Source organism: Cottoperca gobio, unplaced genomic scaffold, assembly GCF_900634415.1.
Source record: "Cottoperca gobio unplaced genomic scaffold, fCotGob3.1 fCotGob3_257arrow_ctg1, whole genome shotgun sequence".
Lineage (NCBI taxonomy): Eukaryota > Metazoa > Chordata > Actinopteri > Perciformes > Bovichtidae > Cottoperca > Cottoperca gobio.
In genome coordinates this window covers 67672-90818 of record NW_021166877.1, presented here as the reverse complement: position 1 = coordinate 90818, position 23147 = coordinate 67672, and the positions used below count along the sequence as shown (strand labels likewise).

Sequence of the window (23147 nt, the reverse complement as noted above, 5' to 3'; positions counted from 1 at the left end):
TTGTTTCCACAGATGGCCTCTCTCTAGACCAGTGGTTCTCAACCTTATCCATTATCTAGGTCCCCCCATCAAATAAAATGTAGGCTAATTGTATTTTAATGTTGATTATTATTCTGTTTTTATTATTCTGATTATTATTCTTAGTATTTATTATTTATATTACATTTTGATTATATTACTTTTGTATTTATAGTCATATATTATTTTTCTTATTATTAACTATTATAGCTATATTATGTTATTATAAAAACTCAAATTCTCTGAGATTGAAGTTACATAATAACATTTCTAAATAATAATAAATATTATATTATTAAAATAATTTGTTGTTGTTTTTACCTTCAATTGCCCTAATGCATACGTAATATGTACCCAGGGAGGAAAAAAAGCCATGTAAATAGGAATTTTATTCAGGAGTGTTAAACAAATGCAACGGTAAGAAGTTTGAGATTTAAACTTTAATCGGTGTCATAGCCTGCAGCCAATCAGAAACAGGTAAGACATTCAAAGATCAGAAATGCGGAAATATTTTCATTCTTAAGTAACGGAAAACGAGCAGCCAACAAAGGAACAAGTCTGAGGTGCTGCGCCCCCCCAAAGATTTTTTTTTTATATATAAAGCGCCAAATCAGAATCATTTTTATTGCCATGTAGATTTTCACCTACAAGGAATTTGCTCTGGTTTCGTTGGTCCATCCATCCATCGTCTACCGCTTATCCGGGATCGGGTCGCGGGGGCAGCAGCTCCAGTAAGGAACCCCAATCTTCCCTTCTCCGGGCCACATCCTCCAGCTCCGACTGGGGGATCCTGAGGCGTTCCCAGGCCAGTGAGGAGATATAATCTCTCCACCGAGTCCTGGGTCTTCCCCGGGGTCTCCTCCCAGCTGGACGTGCCTGGAACACCTCCCTAGGGAGGCGCCCAGGTGGCATCCTTACTAGATGCCCGAACCACCTCAACTGGCTCCTTTCAACGTAAAGGAGCAGCGGCTCTACTCCGAGTCTCTCACGGATGGCTGAGCTTCTCACCCTATCTCTAAGGGAGACGCCAGCCACCCGTCTGAGAAAACCCATTTCGGCCGCTTGTATCCGTGATCTCGTTCTTTCGGTCATGACCCAGCCTTCATGACCATAGGTGAGGGTAGGAACGAAGATCGACCGGTATATTGAGAGCTTTGCCTTCTGGCTCAGCTCTCTTTTCGTCACAACGGTGCGGTAAAGTGACTGTAATACCGCCCCTGCTCCGCCGATTCTCCGGCCAATCTCTCGCTCCATTGTCCCCTCACTCGCGAACAAGACCCCGAGGTACTTGAACTCCTTCACTTGGGGTAATGGCTCATTCCCTACCCGGAGTAGGCAATCCACCGGTTTCCTGCTGAGAGCCATGGCCTCAGATTTGGAGGTGCTGATCCTCATCCCAACCGCTGCACACTCGGCTGCGAACCGATCCAGTGAGTGTTGAAGGTCACAGACCGATGATGCCATAAGGACCACATCATCTGCAAAGAGCAGCGATGAGATCCTCAGGTCACCGAACTGCAACCCCTCTCCTCCACGACTACGCCTCGATATCCTATCCATGAAAATCACGAACAGGATTGGTGATAAAGCGCAGCCCTGTCGGAGGCCAACATTCACGGGAAACGAGTCCGACTTACTGCCGAGTATCCGGACACAACTCTCGCTTTGGGCGTACAGGGATTGGATGGCCCTCAAAAGTGACCCCCTCACCCCATACTCCCGCAGCACCTCCCACAGTATCACCCGGGGGACCCGGTCATACGCCTTCTCCAGATCCACAAAACACATGTAGACCGGATGGGCGTACTCCCAGGCCCCCTCCAGGATCCTTGCAAGAGTAAAGAGTTGGTCTGTTGTTCCACGACCAGGACGGAATCCGCATTGTTCCTCTTCAATCAGAGGTTCGACTACCGGCCGAACCCTCCTTTCCAGTACCTTGGAGTAGACTTTACCAGGGAGGCTGAGAAGTGTGATACCCCTGTAGTTGGCACACACTCTCTGGTCCCCCTTTTTAAATAGGGGAACCACCACCCCGGTCTGCCAACCCCTAGGCACTGTCCCAGACTTCCACGCAATGTTGACGAGGCGTGTCAACCAAGACAGCCCCTCAACACCCAAAGCCTTCAGCATTTCTGGACAGATCTCATCAACCCCTGCGGCTTTGCCACTGTGGAGTTGTTTGACTACCTCAGTGACTTCCATCAGGGAAATTGACGATGATCCCCCATCAGCTTCCAGCTCTGCCTCAACCATAGAGGGCGTGTTAGTCGGATTCAGGAGTTCCTCAAAGTGCTCCTTCCAGCGGCCGATAACCTTCTCAGTTGAAGTCAGCAGGGTCCCACCCTTGCTGTACACAGCTTGGATGGTTCCTCGCTTCCCCCTCCTGAGGTGCCGGATGGTTTTCCAGAAGCACCTTGGTGCCGACCGAAAGTCCTTCTCCATAGCTTCTCCGAACTTCTCCCACACCCGCTGCTTTGCCTCTGACACGGCAGAAGCTGCCGCCCTTCTAGTCCTTCGATACCCTGCAACTGTTTCCAGAGTCCTCCCGGATAACATAACCCGGAAGGACTCCTTCTTCAGTCGGACGGCTTCCCTGACCACCGGGGTCCACCACGGTGTTCGAGGGTTACCGCCCCTTGAGGCACCTAAGACCTTGAGACCACAGCTCATCACCGCAGCTTCAGCAATAGAGGTTTTGAACATCGCCCACTCAGGTTCAATGCCCCCAACCTCCACAGGGATGGCTGAAAAGCTCCGCCGGAGGTGTGAGTTAAAGATCCCCAGGACAGGGGCTTCCTCCAGACGTTCCCAGTTCACCCGCACTACCCGTTTGGGTTTACCAGGTCTGTCCAGAGTCTTCCCCCACCCCTTGATCCAACTCACCACCAGATGGTGATCAGTCGACAGCTCCGCCCCTCTCTTCACCCGAGTGTCCAAAACATGCGGCCTCAGATCAGATGATACGATTACGAAATCGATCATTGACCTTTGGCCTAGGGTGTTCTGGTACCACGTGCACTTATGAGCATCCTTATGTTCGAACATGGTGTTTGTTATGGCCATTCCATGACTAGCACAGAAGTCCAACAACAAACGACCGTTCGGGTTTAGATCAGGGAGGCCCTTCCTCCCAATCACGCCTCTCCAGGTGTCTCCATCGTTTCCCACGTGTGCGTTGAAGTCTCCCAGCAAGACTACGGAGTCCCCTACTGGAGCCACCTGCAGGGCTCCATTCAGGGTCTCCAAGAAGGCCGAATACTCAGAACTGCGGTTTGGGGCATAGGCACAAACAACAGTCAGAGTTTTCCCCCCCATAACCCGAAGGCGTAGGGAGGCGACCCTCTCGTCCACCGGGATAAACTCCAACGTGGCGGCGCTCAGCCGGGGGCTAGTGAGTATCCCCACCCCGGCCCGAGGCCTCACACCTTGGGCAACTCCGGAGAAGAATAGAGTCCAACCCCTATCCAGGAGTACGGTTCCAGAGCCAAGACTGTGCGTGGAGGTAAGCCCCACCAGATCCAACTGGTAGCGATCCACCTCCCGCACTAGTTCCGGCTCCTTCCCCCACAGAGAGGTGACGTTCCACGTCCCCAGAGCCAGCCTCTGCTGCCCGGGTCTGGTCCGTCGAGGTCCCTGACCATCACTGCCACCCGTGTGACAGCGCACCCGACCCCAGCGGTTTTTCCCATGAGTGGTGGGCCCACAGGATGGATGGATGGGAGGCACCACGTAGCTTCTTCGGGCTGTGCCCGACCGGGCTCCGTGGCAAACCCGGCCACCAGGCGCTCGCTGTCGGGCCCTCCCTCTGGGCCTGGCTCCAGACGGGGTTCCCGGGCTTCCTCCGGGCAGGGTCTCTCCTTTCCTTTCCCTTTCTTTCATGAAGTCGTTTTTGGTTTCGTTGGTGCATAAATATAATTTTTTTTTACAATTAACAATATATACAAAATATAAACAGTAGAGATAATGTACAACACACAACACAAGGACAGTCGGCTGGGCATTATGTTAACCCTCTGGAGTCCGGGGCTAATTTGGCCGTTTTCGCATACTTTCTGCATTACTAAACCCCATTAAGAAATGTTTAGTATGTCAATGTTTGGTATCTTTTTTTTTAACACAACCTCACCTATATAACTTGATAGTTAAGTCTTTCATTTTGACATACTATATGAACATATTGGACCCAAAACCACACAAAAAACGTAAAAACAGATTTTGAAAATGATATTATTTTTACTGTGGGTGACACAAACATGCACAACGAAACATTTTGAAAGCTGGAAATATATACATGGGATGTCACTATGATAATGTGAAAGTTTAATTGAGGTAGCATGAACCTAAATACAAATTTTATGAACAAATAGCAGAGGCGTTTTCCCTCATTCCGTCGAAGTTCTTTTGTTTTTGCTCCCATTTATCATGAGCTTAAATCAAAGATCTAATACGTTTTCTACGTACACAAAAGGCCTATTTTACTCAAATATTGTTCACAAATTTGTTTAAATCTGTGTTAGTGAGCACCTCTCCTTTGCTGAGATAATCCATCCACCTCACAGCTGTGGCACATCAAGATGCTGATTAGACAGCATGATTATTGCATCATATGTATCCTTATCCTTAGGCTGTCACAATGAAAGGCCACTCTAACATGTGCAGTTTTATCTCGTATTCGGACCAATACTAAATCTATCTAACTATCTCTCAATTCTCAATTGTTTGTCTATCACTTTCCTTCAATCGCCGCCTCCCTTCGTCTCGTTTTGCTTCGTTTTGCTTCACAATACTCTGTTTACTCGATTACCCCACCCCATACGGCGAAGATTTAAAATACGTAACGGCCGCCACATTGCATTTCTAAGGGTTAATGTAACGTGTAGAGGGGAGGGCAGAGACAGTGTCAGTGGGGTGGGCCTTGTTGATGAGGCCAACTGCAGAGGGGAAGAAACTGTTCATATGTTGTGAGGTTTTGGTCCTGATGGACCGGGTCCTGGAGGTGTACAAGTCCTGGAGGAATGGCAGATTGCAGCTGATCACCTTCTCCGCAGAGCAAATGACACGCTGCAGTCTGACCTTGTCCCGGTCAGTGGCAGCAGCGTACCAGATGGTGATGGAGGAGGAGAGGATGAACTCGATGATAGCAGTGTAGAAGTGCATCATCATTGTCTTTGGCAGGTTGAATTTCCTCACCTGCCGCAGGAAGTACTTCCTCTGCTGCGCTTTTTTGATGAGGGAGGTGATGTTCAGCTCTCACTTCAGTTCCTGGGCGATGATGGTGCCCAGGAAGCGTAAGGACTCCACCGTGTCAACAGGAAAGTCACACAGGATGATTGGGGCAGGTGTGGCTGAGCTCTTCCTGAAGTTCACTATCATCTCCACAGTCTTTAGTGCGTTGAGCTCCAAGTGGTTCACACTGCACCAGGTCACCAAGTCAGTCAATCTCCCACCTGTAGACTGACTCATCCCTGCCAGAGATGATTCCGATGAGGCTGGTGTCGTTCGCGAACTTCAGGAGCTTGACGGACCGGTGACTGGAGGTGCAGCTGTTGGTGTACAGGGAGAAGAGCAGAGGAGAAAGAGCGCAGCCTTGGGAGGATCCGGTGCTGATGGTCCGGAAGTCACAGACATGTTTCCCCAGCTTCATGTGCTGTCAGGTATGCTCAGCTGGGGGAGCTTGTCATGTAGCAGAGCTGGGATGATGGTGTTGAAGGCAGAGCTGAAGTCCAAAAACAGGATGCTGGCGTAGGTTCCTGCGGAATCCAGGTGCTGGAGAATGAAGTGGAGGTCTGAAGACAGTATTGTCTACAGACCAGTTGGCTCTGTAGGCAAACTGCAGGGGGTCCTTGAGTGGTACTGTGATGGTTTTGAGGTGGGACAAGACAAGGCGCTCAAAGGACTTCATTACCACAGAGGTCAGGGCGACGGATCTGTAGTCATTTAGTCCTGTGATCTTTATTTTTTTGGGGACAGGGATAATAGTGGAGGCCTTGAAACATGCTGGCACATGGCATGTCTCCAGTGAGGTGTTCAAAATGTCTGTGAACACTGGAGACAGCTGATCAGCACAGTGCTTCAAAGTGGAAGGAGAGACAGAGTCAGGTCCGGCTGCTTTGCGGGGGTTCTGCCTCTTGATGGGTGTTGAGGTCCCTCTCAAGAATGGAGAGAGGTGTTATTGTGTAAGTAGGGGGGAACGGGGGCACTGAGGTGGACAGTAGTGGAGAGGCTAAGGCCGCTGGGGAGGTGGGGCTCCTGGGCTGGAGCTGATGAAGAGTGTTGCGGGGGATGGTGTCAGGTCTGTCCCATTATCTTTCAAAGCAACAGTAGAACTCATTCAGTTCATTGGCTAGGCGCAAATCACTCATGGAGTGGGGTGCTCTAGGCTTATAGTTGGTGATCTGCCTTAGCCCTTTCCAGACAGTGGCAGAGTCATTGGCTGAGAACTGGTGTTGTAGTTTCTCAGAGTACTGTCGCTTAGCTTCTCTCACTGCCTTGCTGAACTTGTCCTTTGACTCTATAAACCTTTCGCTGTCCCCACTCTTGAATGCGTCCTCCTTTGCCAACCGTAACTGCCTGAGTTTGGCTGTGAACCAGGGTTGTTCATTGTTGTAACTCACCCTGGTGTATGATGATTCACAGCTATCCTCTGTGATATAATTAACTGATGTATGTATTTGTTTACTACTGTCAAGAAGTGTTATGTACTGAATGTATACCATGCTCAGGTATAAAGTGTGAGTGAAAGCATGCTAGAGGTATGCTCCTCCACAAGAGGGCGACTGAAGAATCACAAGGATGACAACATATCACATTAACAAATGCTTTGAGATAAATAAGAAGTTTACAGGATTGACTCAAGATAGAAGCTCTAACTCCAAATAAAAGAACACGACACCTCACAGAAGCTGATGTATAACATCACAGCCTCTGTGTACTCATCCAGACTGTTGGTAGCAGACCTAAAAACATCCCAGTCAGTACAGTCCAAACACGCCTGAAGATCCTCCATAGCCTCAGTGGTCCACTTCTTTGATGTCCTCACAACAGGTTTACAGAGCTTTAGTTTCTGCCTGTATGTAGGAATCAGGTGGACCATGACGTGGTCATAGTGACCAAGTGCAGCACGGGGGATGGCATGATAATCACTGCTGACTGTGGTGTAACAGTGGTCCAAAATATTTCCCTCTCTGGTCGGGCATTTAACAAACTGTTTGTGGTTGAGTGTTCCTTTGTTGAAATCACCGAGGAGAATAACTAAGGAGTCCGGGTATGTCTGCTCCAAATACAGGGTCTGATCGGCGAGCACGCACTGTGCATCCTGTACGTTGGCCTGCGGTGGAATGTAAACACCGACCAGAATGAATGAAGCAAACTCACGGGGGAGTAGAAGGGTTTGCAGTTAATGAAAAATAATTCCAGAACAGGAGAACAGTGCTGTAGGATCACTGTCACATCGTTGCACCAGCCACTGTTGATGTAAAAACCGATTCCCCACCCTTCGCTTTGCCTGAGAGTTATGTGTTACGATCTGCTCTGAAGAGTTGGAAGCCTGCTAGCTTCAGCCCAGCGTCCGGGATCGTTTCGCACAGCCACGTCTCCGTGAAACACAAAGCGGAGGAGTAGCTGAAGTTCGTTGGAGAGAATGCCTGGTAGTGGGGTACGGTGACCGCGCCTGCGGAGACGCATAAGCACTCCAGCATGTTTTCCCCTCCTCCGGCGTTTAACTGCATGAGCAAAGGTGAGCGCACCTTTGACCAGAATGTCCAATTACTCGACTGATGAGCAGAGAAACGTGGGAAATAAATCCACTGGAGTTGTTCCTCTGATGTTCATGATCTCTTCTTGAGTGAAAGAGCTCAGGGTATGACAAAAAACTGAGTTTACGAACAAAACAAGACAAAACAATGCGCACCAAGACACCGAGGCAGCCATCTGTGGCGCCATCTTGCATTCACTCACCTTTCACATTAAACAGGTGCTCTTTTATTAAATAAACTAAACGCTTATGTTATTTATCTAATTTATGTGCACGTTTCCGTGATTACTGCGTTGCTTTGTGCATTCACATTCTCTCCTCTACTCTGTTTTGCGAAGGGCAGAGCTCTGCCCTTTAAATGCACACAGCCTGAATCCAGCACCAGTGATGCAGATGTTAGCTATGCTACTACGAGCAGCCAGAGTGCAGCTCGTCTGCTGCTGGTCCAAGTCCGGACCAGAGCGTTAGTTTTTTACCATTAATTCCGATTATTTTTATTCATGGTGTATCCTCAGAAAAACATTCATACTTTTGAGCAGTGGCGGCTGCTCAAGCAACACTTTATCGCTCAGCAAAATAAAAATAAAAGTCTTAAAACAACACAAAGTTGCCTGGTCGGAATCAATTTGGCAGTAAATTTACACATACAACAACTTTGCCTCACTCTTTTTTTCAAATCTCAGATTTAACAACATAGCATAGCCTATAAAACAAACGCCCCCCAAAAACACATAAATGCCCCCGTTTCAAAAGTATTGCTTCCAGCGCCCCCCGACATTGCCTGAACGCCCCCTGGGGGGGCCCTACTGCCCCCGTTGAGAACCCCTGCTCTCGACCCATCATCTCATATGCAAAGCTCCAATGTAAGCAGTCTATATTTGCATTATCAGACAGCAGGGTAGTGAGCTGCTACCCAGAGCTATGACAATAGCAGTTCAACCACAATAAACGTGCTAGTCTGGCAATGCTTAACCATGCAGATGACAATGCATTAAAACATATTGACAGGGGGAAAATAGTCATGGTTATGAGTTTTAAGATTAGAAGTCTGCACAAACAATCTGAAAACACTACCTCCATCCTTTCTTCTTTATGATACTTCCCAAGACAACTTCAGCCCTGGGGAAAAAAAAAAGAGAGAGAGAGAGAGAGAGAGAGAGAGAAATAAAGTGTTTTGATGTTTCTTGTATGACCTACATCTGCATAATTCTAAGTTATTGTAATTGTCTATACAGAATAGACATATGAACAGCCTCTACTTCACTCTTGGTTTATTATTTCAAACATTGCTCAGGATTCCCCTTTTGAAGTGAAAGAAATATACTAGTTGTCATACTTATGTTCCCAATTGAGAGAGCATTGAGGTCTTGAAGTGGTTTCTAAATGTACGTAAGAGCTCAGATATTGACATTTATTATCCCCAGCATAGACTTTGCAAACTATTTAGTGGAGCTTTGTGAAGTTCTTTGTGAATAATGTGCTAATTCTAAATTAACTAGAGTTTGAACCACAGTTTTGATGTAAACCAGGGGTGGGGAACCTTTTTCCTATCAAGCGCCATTTTATTTTTTTACAACATCCTTCGAGGGCCATACTAATTATTGAACTTATAAACTCTGCAAATGTTTTTAAAACGCAGCCCATTAATTTCACTTTTCTTTTATGCTGTGCAAAAAAGCAACTTTTTTATCCATGTATCTTTCTGTTTTATTAGAAATCAGCAATCCTTTATTAGTCCCACAACGGGGAAATGTATCTTGTCACAGCAAAAGAACATATGTAGTAAAAACGCAGTACACAATAATTAAATACAATAAAAAAAACAATATAAGTACCAAGTGGTTGATAGAAATTAAAGTGAATATTTCACAAATTATAAAAAGTGAGTATTGTAAATGGCAGTGATAATTGCACAGCAGTGGTGGAATAGTCTATTCTTGGTGTGGTGGTCTACCTATCTATCTTTCCATGTTTTTAAATTACGCTCTGGAGAGAGCTGCTTGCGAAGAGGGTTAACTTTATCCAAACGCACTCGTCCTTTCAGCTCGTGCAGTTTGGCATGTTTCGTGCTGTAATGACGCTCAAGATTATTTTTCATCACCGCACAAACTAGACACACTGGCCTTTTACTTATGTCCATTTCTCCTGGAAAGTGCAACATCCACCTTTCTCTGTTTTACACTCGCCATGTTGCGTTCGCTGATGTCAATGACAGTCTCGTTTAATATTGAAGTTTTTTGACATGACGTGACCACGTGATGACACGTTCCGCTCGTGTTGTGTTCATGGAACCTGACCTTGGTCAGGAAAAACAGTCGGCCATTTTATACTATTGCTGTCTAGATTTGTTTTGTTTTTTTTCAAGTGGATTTTTTTGCGTGTGTTTATGAATTACCTCGAGGTCTACATATACGGCCCGGAGGCCGGAGGTTCCCCACTCCTGATGTAAACCATGGTGTATTGTTGACAAGGTTAAAAGGTCCTTGTAAAAACTGATGTAAGATGTCTAGGAATTTAGAGCAATTAGACTGTAGCATTTATAAATAGTTCACAACATTATTTATCATTATGACGCATATGAAATTCCTTCAAACCAAAACATTACAAATTTAAACGATTAGTAATTTCTCTCTGGCCTTATTTGCAAAAACAGTGATGCTTTTTTTGGAGTAATTCTAATTCTTCGCAGGCGAAAGTATGCAGCATGCAATCGGTCGCTTTTGTGCGGTAGAAGAGTCAAATGACTCAACAAATGCCCCCATTTATGGGAACATACACAGAGCCTGATGAAGAAAACTTGGTTAAAAAAGACTGTTGATGATACCTGTTTTCTCTGATTGGGTTTTAGATTTAGTCTGTCCGACTGGCTTTGTAGTACATCCCTCTGCTTTAGCTTGGAGAGACTTGAGAAATGACTGGACTGAGGGTTATCTTGATTTGTATAACAAGACAGACACATTTATGTGGCTGAGCATAAATAAAAGTGTATTGAGTCCCCTTTTTTTTATCCTTACTTGGAATGACAATTCCTACGTAGTCATACTTACTTTCCAGCATTATACACTTCAGCTGTGTCGAACAGATTGATCCCATTGTCATATGCCAAAGTCATCAGCTCCTCTGCCACCTTCAACAGCAAAATGTGAGATGATAAAGATGAGCAAAATGTAAAACGGTTGTACTTTCTCTCCCCCTGCCCTTTCTGCTGAAAAGTTGAAATATTATTAAGAGATGAAGCAGTTGTATGAAGAATGCTTCACTATACAGTACATTTAAGAACAACTTGTCCACCACTTCACGTCTCAACATCTATTAGATAGACTGACAAATCTGTACCATTTTGTAAGAGTATTCAAGGCTCCCAGATGAAGAATCCTAATGACTTTGAATCCCAGATTCAAGGACCATGAGGTCTACATTTTTGGTTTAGAGCGGGATATCTATAAACTACAACCTGGGGAAAAGGAATTCAACAAAATATTTTGGGATAGACGAGAAAAACTTATACAGTCCTTTATTTCTTCAAAGGGGTAAAAGCAGGTAATGGGAAGCATAAATTATTCTTATACGCAGGAATTTGTGCACTCAAATAGATTTTAAAGAATTATTATTATTGTCCACAACTCAAATATTAAATTAGTCGTCCAGTGACAGGTAAAAGGGAAAAAAGTCCTCCTTGTGGGCCACACAAAAGATGTCAAATGGAATTATGATGAGTTTATTATATATATATTATATGAAGTATAATTTTTTTTGAAGACTACATCTATTTTTAGGCTAAGTAACCAAGCTACAAGCACAAGAAAAAAACAACAAGGTCAGATTTAGTAACAAACAAATGTATTACTAATTCTACAGATTACACAACAATTACAGCATTTTACAAACAAGACAAAAGAGGGAAAGGGGAAACTGGCACACAAGGCTATGGCTAGTTAATGGCTCAAATGAATGATGTCGAGTTGTCAAATATGTAGTTGGTATGAGAGACCTGATAAACAGGTGAGATGTTACCTGAGAAGCAGTGAGTCAAATCAACTGTACAAAAGCTTCATTCTAAATTGCCAATGGAAGTTAGAAATGGTAAAAGCACCAGGGTTTAAAGCAAGTTGACAGGGGCATTGTAGAAATACTCACTTGCTTCCTGGGATGGCTTCTTGTGGAGAAGGGAGATTTGTTGGGTGAGCATCTCGTAATGATGAGTAAGTCGGTCCGGATTTGAAAAGGTCCCATTGGAAGAGAGCTCCTGGTTCAAGCCCTCTACTTTTAATTCTTAACTATGAATGGATTTTGAGGTTTCAGCTCCTATTGTTACAAATCTTAAGACTAGTAAAGTGCAAGCTTCCACCAAAAGGTTTTATTTTGAAAAATCACCGGATACATCCGTCTGTGCGTCTGTGTCTCTTGACACATGTCAAGACCATAGGTCAAGACGCTCGACTCAGTCACGTGATACTTTACTTCAAAAATTAAGCCCACAAGCAAGAATGAGTGGAAAACAAACGTCTTTAAAGAGCTTTTTTGGAAAGGGGAAAAGACCCAAAACTGCTTCGCCGGCACCCAGCGTTAAAAAACAAGCCCTTGACATGAACAAGAAGGACATACACAATTACAGAAGGCCACCACATCAACAAATGCGAGTGAACGGAGAGCGAAAGAGAGAGAAGAAACCTTTTACCATTGGTGAAGAATGTATACCCCTAATGGCTCCCACTAATTCAACAATAATAAATAGTACAAAATAAATATTGCACATGAGCAGTGTGATTGCACAACAGTGTTATCAGAGTCAGTATTGGTGTGTGTGGTGGTCCACCGGGGACTGTGGTGTCTGACTGCAGGTAGAAAGGACCTGTATCTCTTTGTGAGACACTGTGGGTGAAGCCCTCTGTCACTGGTTGCAGATGACAGTTTGCTGTTTTGTGGGTGAAGTCTGCAGTGTAGAGGGTGAAGAGAAACAGAGCCAGAAATGTTCCCTGAGAGTCCCCGTGCTGCAGACAATCATGTCGGAAAAGTTCTTCTAGTCCTCACATACTGTGGACGGTTGGTGAGGAGGGATGAATAAAGTATCTATCTATCTATCTATCTATCTATCTATCCCCCCCCCCCCCCCCAAGCGCTCCAGCTTGTCCCACAGAAGCTTGGGCTGAATGGTGTTTGAACGTACTGGAGAAATCAAAAAACATGATTCTCACAGTGCCCCCATCCTTTTCCAGGTGAGAGAGGGAACTCTGTATTAGATTAATGGAGGAGGGTGGCAAATTGTTCTTGTTGTTAGCATAAATAAAGCACATGACCAATAAATGCCACCAAAAAAGGTATGTAAGGTTAAAGTGTCAGTTTGCCTTGAGTAGAAGTATAGCTTCCATGACTCAAGAAGGGCTTGCCAATACATAAATGATCCTTGCACATTTTGATAGTTTGTTTTGATTAAATTCAAAGTGGCAGAAAGGAAAAAACGACTTGCACCCTCGCCTCGTCCTCAACGTTGGCGGGAGGCTGCTTCGCTGGGAGTAGAGTGTGTGGTAGCTGGGAGATGGACCAGATCAGTAGGCTATCAATCAGTAGGACAAATCCAAGCTGCCGGAGCCGCCGAACGCTTCCCTCCCGGCAAAGCAGTCCTATGTAGGCCTGGAAGACGAAAGAAAAACACAAGCTGTTCCCTTGTGTTGTTCTCTCGTCTCTGCCACCCCAGACCTAAGCGAATATACATACTACCAAAATATAACATTGCACATACTTCTCCCAGTTAGTGAGAAGTATATTTTCTTTCTTCATTCGCCGAGATGCAGTCGAAACAAGTGAGTTTTCAGTCTGCGACGGAAGGTGTGAAGTCTGTCTGATGACCTGACATCAATTGGGAGGTCGTTCCACCATTTTGGAGCCAGGATAGCAAACAGGCGGGTTTTGTTTGAGGGGACTCTGGGTCCCACTCGCAGTGAGGGAGTAGCAAGCCGATTGGCAGCAAAGTGAACACGCTGTGGTGTATGTTTTGACCATGGCCTGGATGTAGGAAGGGGCTAATCCATTCACAGCACGGTAGGCCAGCACCAGAGTCTTGAAGCAGATTCAGGCCACCACTGGTAGCCAGTGAAGGGTGCGGAGAAGCGGTTTAGTGTGGGAGAACTTGGATAGATTGAAGACCAGTCGGGCTGCTGCATTCTGGATGAGCTGTAGAGTTGGCACATGTAGGCAGTCCAGCAAGGAGGGAGTTGCAGTAGTCAAGGCGTGATGACAAGAGCCTGGGCAAGAACCTGCATCGCCTTCTGAGTCAGTAGGGAACGTGTCCTCCTGATGACATTTCTCCCAAATTCCAAATAAAAATATTGTAAATTAGAGCATTTATTTGCAGAAAATTACAATTGGTCAAAATAACAAAAAAGATGCAGTGTTTTCAGACCTTGAATAATGCAAAGAAAACAAGTCATATTGATTTTTAAACAGCACAATACTAATGTTTTAACTTAGGAAGAGTTCAGAAATCATTATTTGGTGGAATAACCCTGATTTTCATTAACAGCGCTCATGCGTCTTGGCATACTCTCCACCAGTCTGCATATTGCTGTTGGGGGACTTGATGCCACTCCTGTTGCAAACATTCAAGCAGCTCGGCTTTGTTTGATGGCTTGTGACCATCCATCTTCCTCTTGATCACATTCCAGAGGTTTTCAATGGTGTTCAGGTCTGAAGATTGGGCTGGCCATGACAGGGTCTTGATGTGGTGATCCTCCATCCACACCTTGATTGACCTGGCTGTGTGGCACAGAGCATTGTCCTTCTGGACAAACCAATCCTCAGAGTTGGGGAACATTGTCAGAGCAGAAGGAAGCAAGAATTCTTCCAGTACAACCTTGTACGTGGTTTAATTCATGCGTCCTTCACAAAGATACATCAACCCTATTCCAGCCTTGCTGAAGCACCGAGATCATCACCGATCCTGCACCAGATGTCACAGTGGGTGCGAGACACTGGATCGTAGGCCTCTGCAGGTCTCCGTCTAACCATTAAACGACCAGGTGTTGGGCAAAACTGAAAATTTGACTGACCAGAGAAGATGACCTTACTCCAGTCCGGTACGGTCCAATCCTTACGATCTTTTGCAAACCTCAGCCTGGCTCTTCTTTGCTTCTCATTGCCCTTTGCCTGACTTCAGCCCGGCCCATAGGAGCCTGTTTAGAACCATCCTCGCTGTGCACTTCACCCCAGCTGCAGTTTGGCATTCTTTTTGTCGGTCACTTGTTGAGTGACATTCGAATGAGTTGGCGGTCATCCCGGTCAGTGGAGAGGCATTTTTGCCCTCTGCCGGTCTGTAGATTTGTTGTCCCCAATGTCTGCTGCAGGACCTTGTTCTTATGAACCACCGTCTTTGAAATTTTAAGGATGGAAGCAGGGGCCAGACTAAAAATGGTTCAAAATGACTTCATGAAAAAAAGGGAAAGAGAAGGAGAGACCCTGCCCGGAGGAAGCCCGACAGCGAGCGCCTGGTGGCCGGGTTTGCCACGGAGCCCGGTCGGGCACAGCCCAAATAAGCTACGTGGTGCCTCCCATCCATCCTGTGGGCCCACCACTCACAGGAAGAACCGCTGGGGTCGGGTGTGCTGTCACACGGGTGGCAGTGATGGTCAGGGAACTCGACGGACCAGGCCCGGGCAGCAGAGGCTGCCTCTGGGGACGTGGAACGTCACCTCTCTGTGGGGGAAGGAGCCGGAACTAGTGCGGGAGGTGGAGCGCTACCAGTTGAATCTGGTGGGGCTTACCTCTACGCACAGTCTTGGCTCTAGAACCGTACTCCTGGATAGGGGTTGGACTCTATTCTTCTCCGGAGTTGCCCAAGGTGTGAGGCGTCAGGCGGATATGGGGAGTGAGGGCACGATGGAGCGAGAGATTGGCCGGAGAATCGGAGCAGCGGGGGTGGTGTTACATTCGCTTTACCGCACCGTTGTGACGAAAAGAGCGCAGAGCTAGAAGGCAAAGCTCTCGATCTTCTGGGCGATCTTCGTTCCTACCCTCACCTATGGTCATGAAGGCTGGGTCATGACCGAAAGAACGAGATCACGGGTACAAGCGGCCAAAATGGGTTTTCTCAGACGGGTGGCTGGCGTCTCCCTTAGAGATAGGGTGAGAAGCTCAGCCATCCGTGAGAGACTGAGAGTAGAGTCGCTGCTCCTTTGCGTTGAAAGGAGCCAGTTGAGGTGGTTTGGGCATCTAGTAAGGATGCCACCTGGCCGCCTCCCTAGGGAGGTGTTCCAGGCACGTCAAGCTGGGAAGAGCCAGGACTCGGTGGAGAGATTATATCTCCTCACTAGCCTGGGAACGCCTCGGGATCCCCCAGTAAGGAGCTGGCGGAAGTGGCCCAGAGAAGGGAAGTTTGGGGTTCCTTACTGGAGCTGCTGCCCCCGCGACCTGACCCCGGATAAGCGGTAGACGATGGATGGATGGATATAGTCAGTGTGTTGTATTTCTTGTGCAATTTGCACATATTCTAGATGTTCATGTATGTAACTTGGTAACACTATTCTGTCATTGTAACACCCTTTTAAGCCTGGAATACATGAGATTGTAAATTTGTTCAGGTATTCTCTCCTACCTCATTCGTTATCTGGCCTCCAAAGGTAACCCACGTGCCTGCACAAAAATAAAAATAATTACACTGTAATTGTGTGCTTACTTGCTTTGATAACAGGAAATTATTATGAAATTTCTAAAAGTAAATAAACGACAAAGGAATTACAACAAATTTAAGAATTGTTCAGTTTGCAAACCAGTATTTGAAGCTGTGCAGTCACAGATTTCTTCAGAGCAGAATTATATTTGTGCATGAGTGAAGACAGAATAATTTGTTTCACAGATATTTTGAGCCAGCAAGAGGAATTGGGTGCGTACATTTGATTGAGTAATAAAGTTCTCTTGCTCATAATTGTCAAAGCTGTTGTTCTCATTTCCCCCCTGAACAGACTGAATATGTTAGATTGAAACTATTTTCAAAGCTTGGTCATTGGCATAAAGTATTCTTTTTGCACAATTTAACTTTCGACAGGTTCCTGGTGAAGACTTTAAAGCTGTGTCCAAAATTACTCCCTCTTCCACTTAGTCATTACTCCCTTTACATTAGACATTAAGAATTTGCTCTATAGTGAGAAACTGAGATTTTTTATACTTAACACATTAAGTCATCGAAATTTTATGTCATCCCTGACTGGTGTTTTGACAGAAATTAACTAAAATTAGTTTTGTTCTGTGTTTTTGGATATATTTGTTGCCTCCGGGAGTATCCCATGGCACGGTTTAACTTACATTTAAAGGGAGTTGCTGGTGGAACCACTGTAGATTTATGTGAGACGCTACCCACAGGAGCACATAGCCCTGTATAGCTTATGAGTTTATGAACAATACAAAACAAAGTTCCTTTTTTTAACAAGCCCACATGTAGCAGGTTGTTAACAAGCTGTCCCTTTACAACATTACACATTTAGGAGGTCTCATCATGCTATTAAGTTTGTATTTCAGTCAGAAATTCCTCTCAGAAAGTGGAAGCCCACCGTGTTAACATTAGCACAGAATTCCCCTCAACATTACTTTTTTCACACCTTTAGCAGTTCTCAAACACTCAGTATGTAGATCTTGCATTATAGAATGGAGGGGTCTAGCTCATACCTGTCAACCCTCCCGTTTTTCCCGGGATTATCCCGTATTTTTCCTTCTATCCTCCCGTTTAAATATTTTCCCGTATTTATCTCGTATTTTTAACCTTTCAAAAATATAAATAGCCCTAATTTAAAAAAGTGTATATGATAAAGTGGCCTCCGGTAAAGCAGGTGGCAGTATTATGTTTAACTTTAGAAAAACATTATCCGCCAGTAAATCCACAGAAGAAGAAAACAGGAACAATAACACAGAAGAAGACTAAAAATATGGATGAGAGTCACAGTGAACGGGAGATAGATGGAGGCGCAGTTGTACCTGCCGAAAAAGTTAAAACTTTATGCAAGTACCTGGTCAAATGGGAGGAGACCTTCCCTGAGTCGGGCAAACTAATGCTTTTTGTAAAGTTTGCCATTCAGATTTTAGCTTTGCACACGGCAGAATAAGCGAGGTTCGCCAGCATGAAAAATCGTCCAAGCACAAGCCCGCCAAGAGGCACAAAAACATACACTGTCAATGACTTCATTTGTGACAAGAACTGTTTCGGAGGCAGACCAAGTGACCAAAGCTGAGGTAAAGATGTCAATGCTTTGTGGCAAAAAATTATATAAATTCAGCTACTGTGATGATTTCAGTCGCAGTGTAGCAGACATGTTCCCTGACTCTGCCATCGCAAGGATGTACTCGTCGGGGAAAACAAAAGACACACAACTCATCAATCATCAAATAAATTGATGATAATAACTAACAAATAAAATACATACATCTTATAAACATGTCTGTACAAGTAATAGATACTTTAAATAAACATGTATTTCCTGAATGTATATAGGCTACCTGTCCTTTATGTGTTTACATTTACATTATATGGGTGGGGGCTGGGTGGCTGAGAGCGTTAAGGTATGGATGGATGTCCCTTATTTTGAAATTCAAATGTTGACAGGTATGGTCTAGCTAGTGTTAACAGTTTCTTTTTCATGGGTCCAGTTGTGGTAACGGTAAAAAACAGACTAATGGGACTAAAAGCAAAAGTGTGGCTGTTTGAAACTGTAGTGATACAAAAAAGGGTTGCCAGCTCTCCCACTTTTGGCGTTACACACCTAATTTCTGGCTCCCGCTCTGATGTAATCAAAACTAATCTCACGGCAAATAAAATGAAAAAAATATATAAAAGGCTTATAGTTTATATCGTTTTAAAAATCTTTTTGAAAGACTTAGTCTTAAGACTAAGTGAGAATCTAAAATGTTCCCTAAATATACTTCACCTCTGTTAATTGTTCAATGAGCGAACTTTTAGTTCTAATTAAAGAGGAACTTAAGAGTTTGATTAAGTCAATAGAGCGGAAAATTGACTCCCAGGGGGGAAACCATACAGGACCTAGAACAGGCTCCATAGACCACAGTATCTGTGTAACCAAACTGGAATTCACAGTGGCTACACTGAGTACCCGACTCGTGTGAGGACCTGTAAGCCAGATCTAGGAGGAAGAAAATCAGCATGATGGGCATCCCAGAAGGCTGTTGGCTGAACCCTGAATTTGGACTGCTTCTCTAAGGAGACCACCTCGCTTTCAAAATGAGCTAAAACTGTGAAGAACTTCATGTCTGACATATCTGTCCCCTGGTCATACCTTAATGTATAAATAAATAATTAAGTTAAAACATTTTCACCATTCTTCTTGGCAAAACTGCTCCAGCTCAGCCAGGTTGTGAGTATTTCATGAGTGAACAGCCCACAAATTCCCAATTGGATAAAAATCAGGACTCTGACACAGCCACTCCAGGACATTCACATTGTTGTTCTCAAGTCATTATGGTTTTTGGTGTCCTCAAATCTTCCCTCAAGTTACAGAAGTGTTGCTGACTGCTTCAGATTTCCTTGTATTATGTTGTGTTAATTGGTCCTTCTATCTTTCAGATCCAGCCCTTCCCTCCCTTATGATGCCCTGGCAGGTCCGTGAGGGATCCCTGCTGGGTCTCCATCAGGTACATGGCTGAAAGGAAATCCCCCAGGTAATGCCCACCCTCATCATGATTATATCATAATGACCAGGTCATGACAATATTATCCTGATGCTGTATTTGTAAAACGTCGATTGTTTGCATTAAGTAGCGGCTGAAGGAGACACGCCTGTTGGTACTGATAATACCACTTGTTTTGTTTTGTGAGAAGCTCCAATATTGCGTTATTCAACAGAATTACAAAAATTAAAGCTATACGAGTGGGAAATTAATAATTTACAGTAAGAAATAACTGTGCAACAGCACTGATCTGAACAGCTGATTTTAGCGGTACAGTAACAGGCAGGACAAGCTAACAATTATTTTTAAACAAATACATAAATAATTTAATGTATTATGTTTGCCGAATTTACAACAAGGCATGAATAATTACGAATTTGTCATAGACTGTGTTACACAAAGTCACAAAGTTTCCCTTACCTCAACAACTCACAAAACAATGTGACTATTAAGGGAGCCTGGTGATACTCTTCCCAGGTGACCATAATACAATTAAATTGTGTATAAATGTAGTGTAATAAAGAAAACGGAAAGTGTGAAACACCTTTTGGCTTGAAAAGTAAACCCTTTAGCACTCTAAGATCTACTTATTAAAAGAGCATCCTACATAAAATAACATAAAAGCTTTAACTACACAACGCAACGACATGTGTGTTTAAATGGATTTAAAGATTGAGAAGACAGCTGAACAGAGCAGAGAGGAAATCAGAAGTTAAGTTGTAAAGGCATATTAAATAAACAGTATAGGAACTGTGACTGTGACTGTGCTTTACGGTAAGCGGGTCATTTCCGGTTGTTAATGTTTCTGACACGGTAATGACACGCGATAGCGTCAATCGGAGTGTACTAAAGTTAATGTGGAGTTGATGTGTACATTTGCCAAAACAATGTCGGACTCCGTAGTTTTCTCTGGTCCTCTGCCAAATCTTTTGAATGATGACATGTTTAGCCGCATGTCATCATTCCGTTGCTGGCTCTCATAGTGGTGTCCAGATAATGATGTGGGCTTCGTAAACAATTGGTGGACTTTCAGGGGAAGACCTGGTCTGATTAGGAGTGACGGCATCCATCCTACTTTGGATGGAGCAGATCTCATATCCAATAATATTACAAAATGTATTAGTGGACCTAATCCATGACACCCCAGAGTTGCAGTCTTAAAACACTTCTCTGTGCTTCTTTCCGGGCAGTCACCCACTCAAATCCCCATAGTGACTGTGTCTGCCCCACGACCACTGAAATTAATAAAATCTATGGTTAACAGAAGAGAAGTTATACATGAAAACCTAATTAACATAAACAACACCGCTGCAAAAGTGCAACTAAATCAAAAAATTAAATGTGGGCTCTTAAACATCAGATCTTTATCAACGAAAGCTGGATTAGTAAATGATTTAGTATCAGATAATAAGATTGATTTATTTTGTCTCACTGAAACCTGGCTGAGACATGAAGAATATGTCAGTCTAAATGAATCCACTCCACCTGGTCATATTAATACTCACATTCCTCGAGGCACTGGCCGAGGAGGTGGAGTTGCGGCCATATTTGGCTCAAACCTCTTGATCAATCCAAAACCTAAATTAAACTATAACTCTTTTGAAAGCCTTGTTCTTACGCTCTCAAATCCAACATGGAAAACAATAAAGGTTGTTTTATTTGTTACTGTGTAATGCATTTATCTCAATATTAGAATCAGTTGGGTTCAGTCAAAATGTACATGAACCAACTCACTGTTTAAACCACACTCTGGACCTTGTTCTGGGATATGGTGTTGAAATTGAAAGTTTATCAGTGTATCCACATAATCCTCTTTTATCAGACCATATTTTTATAACTTTTGAATTCCTGTTACTGGACTACAAGCCAGTAGGCAAAATATCCTACGCTCGATGTCTATCTGATAGTGCTGTGACTAAATTTAAGGAAGTGATTCCATCAGCACTTAATTCAATACCAGGACTCAATATCAATATAACAGAGGACTCCAATGCTAACTTTAGTCCCTCCCAAATGAATCATCTTGTTGATAGCGCTGCAGCCTCACTGCGAATAACACTCGACTCTGTCGCTCCTCTAAAGAAGAAGATCATAAAACAGAAAAAGAAAGCTCCATGGCTTAATTTTCAAATCCGCAAACTAAAACAAAAGTTGAGAAATCTTGTAAGTAAATGGCGTTCCACTAAATTGGAAGAATCTCGTTTAGTCTGTTTAGATCATCTTAAAACTCATAAGAAGGCTCTCCGTAATGCCAGAGCAGCTTATTACTCTTCCTTAATAGAAGAAAATAAGAATAACCCCAGGTCTCTTTTCAGCACTGTAGCCACAGCTCTACAGAGCCTTCTATTCCTATATCTCTCAGTAGTGACGACTTCATGAGTTTCGTTAACGATAAAATTATAATTATTAGAGACAAAATTAATGTCCTCCTGCCCTCAATTGGTAATGACTTAACTTCAACCTCCGGAATTTTAAAAAACATTAGTAACTCCTGAAATATATCTAGACTGTTTTACTCCAATCAACCTTAACCAACTAACTTCAACAATCTCATCGTCTAAGCCATCAACCTGTCTTTTAGACCCGATTCCAACTAAACTGTTTAAAGAAGTTTTATCCTTAATTAACACCTCGTCCCGAAATTATGCAGAAAAACTAGTCCATGCATTTGTTACTTCAAGGCTGGATTACTGCAAGTCATTGTTATCAGGTTGTCCCAAAAAGTCGCTTAAGACTCTTCAGTTGATCCAAAATGCAGTGGCACGTGTATTGACAAGAACAAGGAAACTGGATCATATTACTCCTGTATTAGCTGCTCTGCACTGGCTCCCGGTAAAATACAGAATAGAATTCAAAATCCTTCTCCTGACTTACAAAGCAATTAATGGTCAGGCTCCAGCATATCTTAAAGATCTCATAGTACCTTATAAAACTAGAGCATTACGCTCCCAGACTGCAGGGTTACTTGTGGTTCCTAGAGTCTCTAAGAGTACAATGGGAGCCAGAGCCTTCAGCTATCAAGCTCCTTTCCAGTGGAACCAGCTTCCAGTTTGTGTTCAGGAGGCAGTCACACTCTCCACATTTAAGAGTAGGCTAAAGACTTTCCTTTTTGATAAAGCTTATAGTTAGGGCTGGCTCAGGTTTGCCCTGGATCAGCCCCTAGTTATGCTGCTATAGGCTTAGACTGCCGGGGGACACCTCCCTGCTCTCTTCCTTCTCTTCCTCTCTCCTCCCCTCCCTCTCTTCTCCCTCTCTATCTGTATGCATTTATGTAAATGTATGTTACTAACTCATCATCCGGGGCATCATCCCCGGAGTTTCTGTCTCTCATGTGGCAGGCTGCCACTGATAAAGTTTACTTCAGGATCAGGAATCGTGGCTGCGCCTGCTGCCCCGGTCCTGCTGGATACCGGAAAGCATTTTTGACATTTTCCTGGATTCATCCATATTTTCTCTTTTTTCAACACAACATAATTTCTGTCAAATGTTGTATTTGTACTATGTTGTTTATCCTGTACACACGACATCTATTGCACGTCTGTCAGTCCCGGGAGAGGGATCCCTCCTCAGTTGCTCTCCCTGAGGTTTTTTCCATTTTTCCCCCTTTAATTATGGGGTTTCTTTTAGGAAGTTTTTCCTTGTGCGATGCGAGGGTCTAAGGACAGAGGGTGTCGTAACCTGTACAGTCTGTAAAGCACACTGAGACAAATAT

The 23147-nt window shown here is 44.2% G+C and overlaps 1 protein-coding gene across 1 annotated transcript in view; it reads right to left on the bottom strand.

The window, feature by feature from the left end:
- Positions 1-23147, bottom strand: part of LOC115005112 (voltage-gated potassium channel subunit beta-2-like) — an 82197-nt gene that overhangs the window by 44392 nt on the left and 14658 nt on the right. Inside the window, exons 3-5 of the mRNA XM_029426920.1 lie at positions 16359-16396; positions 10819-10898; positions 8846-8890 (exon numbers count right to left, since the gene is read on the bottom strand). Coding sequence (XP_029282780.1) covers positions 8846-8890; positions 10819-10898; positions 16359-16396 — 163 coding nt within the window. The remainder of the gene's footprint in view (positions 1-8845; positions 8891-10818; positions 10899-16358; positions 16397-23147) is intronic.